The sequence below is a fragment of the Tiliqua scincoides genome, chromosome 3 (assembly GCF_035046505.1).
Source record: "Tiliqua scincoides isolate rTilSci1 chromosome 3, rTilSci1.hap2, whole genome shotgun sequence".
In the NCBI taxonomy this organism is placed as follows: domain Eukaryota; kingdom Metazoa; phylum Chordata; class Lepidosauria; order Squamata; family Scincidae; genus Tiliqua; species Tiliqua scincoides.
The window spans coordinates 14211182-14219196 of record NC_089823.1 but is presented as its reverse complement, the minus strand read 5'-3'; the positions used below and the strand labels follow the sequence as shown (position 1 = coordinate 14219196).

The window sequence follows — 8015 nt, the reverse complement described above, 5'->3', positions numbered from 1 at the left end:
ACAGCCATGCCAATAGGGTGTATGCTGCATTCTGTGGTGGAGGGGCAGTCTTGGAGTCCTCCTCAAGATAAGGGCACATTTGTTCTCTTTCCTTGGAGTGCACTACAGCTGCATTGGCATTGGAAAGTTGGATAGGATTGGACCCTCGGTCTTACCCAAACACATAGCACACTCCTAAACAAGTTTACTCAGAAGTAAGTCTCATTATGTTCAGTTGGGCTTACTCCCAGGTAAGTGTGTTTAGGAATGCAGTCACAGTTCTTGTTATTTTTGCTGCTACAAGATAACGAAAAGACTAACACTTTGGAAGTTATGTATCTTAGTAATGGCTAAATTTCTATGGTTACAATATAATGCTTATTTTTTACTTTCATTCCAATTTGGGAACCATCCAGAACTTGTATCAATAATTTGATATCTAATGTATCAAATCATGCTAGTAGTAAAGTATGCATACTTTTCACTTATAAAGATATCTTAATCCGATAAATTTATACTCAGTTATTGACAGATCAAGACTATGTATGTGTTGATGTAGGTCATCATAAACGATGGCCCAGATATCATGATCACACTCCAGTGGAAACATTTAGCACACTCAAGCTGACATCCCCAAGTAAGGCTGGAAGAAACCTCTGCTTGAAATCCTGGAAAGCTTCTTCCAGTCAGTGCAGCAGACAATACTGTGGTAGATGGAAGTGGAAGGCAGCTTCATTTATTTTCAGAGCTCTTTGATTTCAGTGAGTTTAAGCACACTTAAAAACATAAGAGGAGCCCTGCTGGATCAGGCCAAAGGCCCATCTAGTCCAGCTTCCTGTATCTCACAGTGGCCCACCAAATGCCCCAAGGAGCACACCAGATAACAAGAGACCTGCATCCTGGTGCCACTCTCTTGCACCTGGCATTCAGAGGTAGCTACTTCTAAAACCAGGAGGTTAAACATACCCATCACAACTTGTAATGGTAACCTGTGATGGACTTTTCCTCCATAAACCTGTCCAATCACTTTTCAAAGGCATCTAGGCCAGACACATCACAACATCCTGTGGCAAGGAATTCCACAGACTAATTACACTGCGTAAAGAAATATTTCCTTTTGTCTGTTCTAACTCTTCTGACATTCAATTTTAGAGGATGTCCCCTGTTTCTGGTGTTGTGTGTGAGGGAAAAGAACATCTCTCTATTGATTCTATGTATAATTTTGTATGTCTCAATCATGTCCCCCCCTCAGTTGCCTTTTTTCTAGACTGAAGAGCCCCAGACACTGTAGCCTTTCCTCATAAGGGAGGTGCCCCAACCCAGTGATCATTTTGGTCACTCTCTTCTGCATCTTTTCTAGCTCCACTATGTCCTATTTGAGGTGCGGCAACCAGAACTGTAGTTGCAGTGTAATGTGCAAGTGTATGTGTATATACATACACTTGCATGTATACTATGTGTGTTTACTAAAAAGTAAATCTTACTGTGTTTAATAGGCTTTACTCACAAATTAATATGATTAGAATTGTATCTCTTAAATTTATGTTGAATTACAACCAATAAATGGCATCCAGAGTAATACTTTCATTCATGCAATGTGCTTCTGTTCATGGACGTATTATTCTGAATGCCACCCAGTATATTTAGAACATAAGGCTTGAAGGCCAGGATCCAAAGGTCTGCATGAATTTTTCCTTGATCATCTTCCCACTATAGTATGAAGTCCCACAATATTACTCCTGAACTTTCCTAAGTAGTATGTGATAAAGTGTGAAGGGCTGTAGCTATAAGCCAAAGATCAGCAACCACCATATGCATGCCCAAGCACACATGGAGTTTTTGGACCCTGGCCAAAATATACTACATCCATCAGTCTCTAATCCCTGGTGGTTAGTGCTGTACTTCATGCACTAAATACTTCTGGTTATACACTCCCTGATATGATAATGGAAAAGCATTAGTGGCAGAAAGTGATTGTCGTCCTGCTTATGCCTAAGAATTAGCTACTTTTCCATCCTGTCTGATACAATATATGCCCATCTTGTAACATTTTGATAATATGTTGCTCAGTTTTGGAACATCTGAGGACCAAGTGTTGTTCTTTACAATATTTACATTTTTAACAGTGAAGTAGGTCTCCTGATTTATAAGAAAAGAAAAACTTGAAAAAATTGAGTAAATGTACAGTCTTGGATAATGTACTTCACAGAATGGCATAAGAGTTTTCAAGTCCAAAATAATCTTCTACAGATGTATTTTCCAGCAGGTTTCTATAGGAAATGAGACAGAACTGAACACAGTGATTGCACTGCTCGTCATGCTGGAGGGTACAAGCCAACCACTGCGGCAGCTAAACTGGCCCTTTAAGATTTTGAGCAAGTTGGAGACATCTTTTTTTTTGAGAGAGAGAAAAGCAGTGTTGTAAAAATCTCACTATTTCTTTCCTCTATTGTCATCACTAGGAGCACTACTGTGGTGACAATCCCTGTTTTTCCTCTAGTTTATTTTTTCACCTGTTTGGAACCATTCTAGGGTCTCAGAGACTTCTGTGATGCATGGCTTCCTGAAGGGACTGCTGGGTCATCTGAAGATAGGAGCCATGTACTGTGGTATTGATTGTTTGAGCATCATGACATCTTGGCTTTGACCAGCACATAGGACTATGGAGTTCAGCTTATTTCCAGAAGCAGGACATTCAGGTGACTCCCCAGTACCCAATCCCACAACTGAAACCCGGATAACACCCATATATTATAAAAAGTCAGGTCATAAACACACCCTTTGTGCATTTGGCAGGTTTGATGCCAGAAGCATCAGGTGCCTCTTGGGGACCTGTCTGTCCATCCTGCTACAGGTGTGGGTGCTAGGACCAGGCCTCTGAAAAGTGTGAATAAGTAAGGTAGGGATTGGACAGCCAGTTGCATCAAGATTTGTCACTTGCCTCTTAACATCCTTACCAACCTTTGCCATTGTCACAATTTTCTCCTCTTGTTGGTTTATTGGTGCCTTTTTTTGGTCCCTTGCATGGTTGGCAACCTTCAGTCTCGAAAGACTATGGTATAAGCCTACAGCACCCAGTATTCCCAGGCAGTCTCCCATCCAAGTACTAACCAGGCCTGACCCTGCTTAGCTTCCAAGATCAGATGAGATTGGGCATGTGCAAGGTCCCTTGCATATATCCCTCCATTGTGCTAATCTTTTACAACTTTCTTGCTCTTATAATGTTTTGCATGCTTTGTGCACTTAGGAGGGAGTAGGTGCTTGGTTTCCAGCCCATCATGTTTCTGTTACTGTTTGGGACTTTCCAGATTTTGGGCTCGCTGTTAATCTGGGTAGGAGGCTTTCCTTCTTCTTTCTGGACTCTTTAGCTTTGGGCAGTGATCACAAAACCTACTGCTCTCCAGTTCATTCCTTATTTAGCCCATAAAAAGGGTGAAACATTGAACAGGGTGATGGCCACTAGTCTCCAATGGCAATGCACTGTGCCTACTTATCTTCCCTTACAACTACCAGAACCTATTGATCAGCGTCGACATTAGGACGCTGTGCACACACACCACAGACAAAGGCCTAGTTCAGATATAGTGTCAAAATATTTATGTTAATTCTATATTAATAAGTCTAAAGGAATTGAGAGTTTATGTGCTCTCCCTCTATTCTGCCCTTGGATGTGAGAAGGCATGTGAAAGCTTTTGCTTGGAAAGCACAAAAACAGAAGCTTTCATTCTAGGACTCCACAAAACCAAATTAATCGAACTGGCATTTTAGCATTATCCAACAATGATTTCACTCAGAAGTATTTCATTGTAGCTGCAAGATGAGCCTACCAATCTGTCAATGTGACACACACACACATTTGTCTCACCTCCAGATATGACAATAATGCAGTGAAGTCCTCTGTGCAGTTAGAGTGATTTCATTGGGAGATCACATCTGTGATTAACAGCTGTATAATGGGCCCTTTTTTTCTGACAAGCAACAATGATCATCAGAATCACAGTGGCTACCAGAAGCATAAGTCCGGTGAAAAAAAGAGCTTTGAGAGTAGAGCTTGCTTCCTCCAGGCCCAGAGTTTTCCCAAAGAATTCTATTCCTGCTTTGCCTTTGCCTGTTGAAAAAGGAAGGCATTAGTAAGAAATGCATTCATTCACTTGTGATGGAGCAAAATAAACTCAGGCTGCAGTTCTAACCACACTTTCCTCAGAGTAAGCCCCATTGAACAAAATAGGACTTACTTCTCAGTAGACCTGGTTAGGATTGTGCCCTAAATTAGAAACTCTGAAAGCCAATTCACACATGGGGTTTTTTTTAAAACCAGCTGTGAATAAAGGGGAAAACTTGAGTTGGCAAATGTGTGCTTTTCACATGTGCTCAGCAGGGAGCCATTATTGCCCTGTAAAGTGTACTTTCATTGACAGTTGGGTTTGCCTAGCATAAAAGACTCCAGAGTCATACCTTTTCTGGTGGTGTTGCCAATGATAGAAAATGTTTCATATGCTGCTGTTGTGGCTACATGTCTCACAGCATCTGTACAAAGGCAAGGAAAACCAAATTTTACAGACAACCACAGTTTTAGCATTCTGCTTTGCCTAGTGTATCTTTGCTTTCTATTACAGAGTCTTAAGTAGAAATTCTCATTAGATCAACTCAGGGCCCAATCCTATCCAACTTTCCAGCACCAGTGCAACCTCAATATAGCCCCAAGGTAAGGGTGCAAATGTTCCCGTACCTTGAGGAGGCCTCTGGGACTGCCTCCCCATCACAGGAAGTAGTGCATACCCCATTGGCACAGCAGCACCAGCACTGGAAAACTGGATAGGACTAGACCCTTAGTCTGGTGAAGAGCATTGCTCCCAAAAGACCAAGGGTAACTTTAAAAACAGCCTCTCGATATCTTGATTTTAAAATGATTTGTAGTCAGATATGCTTTGCATAATTTCACAGCTATGAACAGAAGTCTCACTTAGTACCGGAGAAAGCACTAAATAGTACATTCTGCATTTATTTACTTTTTAATGATCTTTGAAAACAACTTTTCAGCATATGCTTCCCAAGCAGCTCCCAACATAAAAACCATAGGAACATGATAAAAAGAATTAAATATGAAGCTTTAAAAAGCCAACAAAGCAATAGGAAAGCAAACGGAAAAAAAATCTGAGGAAACACATTCCAGAGTTCTGGAGCCACTCCAGAAAAGAACATGTTACCTGTGAATTTAATCTAGCACCCACATAAGATAGTATTTGTTGCCTGATCTTGAAGCTTAGACATTTCATATGGGAGAAGATGCTCTTTGAGATAGTTGAGTTATTTGAATCTCTTAATATATGGAAATAAGCAATTAGAGATCTTAGAGAGGTGGATGCTGGAATTGGGGAAGGTCTACTACTCCAATCTCATTGCTGTCTGTTTATATAATCATGAGGTTTGGGAATGTGTACTTTTGTTTTAAAACAATTCCAGTTCTTTTTACTGCTGCAACTGCTCCCACGTTGCTAATATTTCGGTGTGGACTGAAGACCTTTTTATTTCAAAAAGCTTTTAACTGTTGACAGGCTGGCTGGCTTTCCTTCTTTTATATTAGAATCCATGGGGTTTGTTTTCGATTTTTAATTATTTGAAAATTGTTTTAATTGTTTTTAATTGTTAATTTTGTATTTTTAATTGCTGTAGGCCGCCTTGTGTGCTCAAGGGGCAAAAAGGCGGGATATAAATCAATTAAAAATAATAATAATAATAATTTTATTATCTGACATATGATTCTGGCTGCAAGACTCACTTGCTACATTTACCTAGGAGTATGTCCCACTGGACTCAATGGGACTTACTTCTGAGTTGACGTGCACAGGATCATGTTGTCTGTCTCTCAATTTTTATTCTGCATCTTTTGTATTAAATGTCTCTATGCACAGTAGTCAATACTCAAAACAATGTGCTGCACTCACTCATGGTTTCATTTGCATTATCTTTTCTTTGTAAAAGAAGTAGATTGCTCCCAAAATGTGGGAAAGTGGAATGGAGGAAGTATCTGTATGAAACGGAGACTTTGTGGACACTTACTCCTTTCCCCTCCCCAAATGTCAATTGGTCTCTGTCAGCCAGCAACTTCCCTACATAAGAACATAAGAACAGCCCCACTGGATCAGGCCATAGGCCCATCTTGTCCAGCTTCCTGCATCTCACAGCGGCCCACCAAATGCCCCAGGGAGCACATTTAAACAACTTTAAAAATTGTTGTTACCTGATTTAATAGTGTAAGTTGTCTCCATCCCAGCATGAATGTGATCGTGCACATGGCAATGTAGAAGCCATATGCCAGGATTAAATGCTACAAGTTCGACAGTCTGAAAAGTCGCAGGAAAGAGATCATACACGTCTCCTCTGTGATCATGATCTGTCTGTGGCAAGATATTAAGAGAACGGTCATGTCAAAGTTTCTACTGGAAGCATATGAAATCTTATCCCAATTTGGCAAAAATAGGTTGCAGCCCAGAATTTATGAGGCTCTGAAATCCTGAGCTGTAGTAATTCCAAATCTCTATCTCCTCTCCACTCAGGAATAGTCCGTCCATAAGTCCACCACTGGCAGAAGATTGGCAGAGGACACCTACCTCCATCCATTCATCTATTAGCTTCCATTGCTCCTCCACTCTTCTAGATTGAAAAGGAAATAAGGAATGGAAGTCTAGAGTAGGGGACAGTGATGGGCTCACCTGAAAGAATGGCCTCTCCATACAAATAAATCATTACAATGCAACGAGTATTATTTATTCATACCAACCTTGAAGAGAAAGCTCTCTCCATGGAAATGGACAGTATGGAGGTCAATCTCATTTCCCATTCCTATCAGGTACCAGTTTGTGGTTTCCCCTTCTTTCATTGTCAACCCATGGAGATTGTTATAGATCTTCCCATTGATTGCTAAAAGAAGAATGTATAGTGCTGGATTAAGCAAGAGTGTCACTGTTGACTAAAAACATGGCCACATTATTCAAAAGCAACACTCTTGCTACAATGATTGGCTTGGATCCAGAGAGTACCTCTGCTGATGGGAGGATTTCAGCCTTGCATGACATCTTCCAAGATATTCTGGACAGCCCTTGACCCTCACAAGGGGCAAGAAAGCTCCAGTGAATGAGCAGAGTTCCAGATCCAAATCTTTATACTTGCTGTTAAGGTCTCATCTCCTATTTACTGTTGCATTTATCAAATCAAGTACAAAATGGAACTGTCTCAGATATCCCCTTCTTAAATATTCTCCTGTATGAAAAATGTCATGCACACAGAAACCTAACATATCAGGATGAGGGCCAGGCTACAGCTTTCTCCCTGAGGTGCTAGTTTTCTAAGTAAAGAGAGTTTTAAAAAACACAGATTAGCATTCAAACATGCAACCTGCCATTTGCAGTCAGAAGTGTTATAGTCTCAATAGGGCTGTAATGCACATTTATTCTGAATACACAGATTTATTCATATTTTAAAAGTGTTACACTGTAACTCTGATGGCAAGCTAAACTGACTACTTCACTAATTATGCTTTTAAAAAATAATCCCTACTCCCTATAGTAAATTACATACCATGCATTTTGTTCCCTTCCACAAAATCATCAGTGTGATTGAATTCTTTAGGATTCTTGTGTAGATATTTTTCAATATTTTCATTCAAATACCAGGATTCATTTTCATCAAAGACCAAGAACAGAATGGCAAATTCACGATCAATATCCATCCTTAAACCATTCTCATTTAATACTCCCTTTCTGCAAATTATAAGTGGGCCAATCAAACCACTGTACATGTCCTGGAATTAAAGAAGAGAAATGGAAAGAGTTTTATGTACTGAAGGGCATTAATTAAATGTCTGCATTACACTAAGGGCACAATCCTATCCTGCGCTGGAACATGCAAGCCAAGAGGCTTGTGCTATATCCAGTGCAGGATAGGGGCCATAACATTTCCCTTTACCTCCAGCTAGGGACTGCTGGCCCCTATGGGTCTCCTCAGACTTGTGCCACCTCTTGAGGTGGCACAAGTCC

The 8015-nt window shown here is 40.4% G+C and overlaps 1 protein-coding gene across 1 annotated transcript in view; it reads right to left on the bottom strand.

The window, feature by feature from the left end:
* Positions 1-3720: 3720 nt before the first annotated feature.
* The window catches only part of HEPHL1 (hephaestin like 1), a 31549-nt gene continuing 27254 nt past the window's right edge, over positions 3721-8015 (bottom strand). The window contains exons 16-20 of the mRNA XM_066619302.1: positions 7558-7780; positions 6757-6900; positions 6221-6373; positions 4435-4506; positions 3721-4087 (exon numbers count right to left, since the gene is read on the bottom strand). Of these exons, the coding sequence (XP_066475399.1) occupies positions 3885-4087; positions 4435-4506; positions 6221-6373; positions 6757-6900; positions 7558-7780 (795 nt within the window). The 3' untranslated portion in view covers positions 3721-3884. The remainder of the gene's footprint in view (positions 4088-4434; positions 4507-6220; positions 6374-6756; positions 6901-7557; positions 7781-8015) is intronic.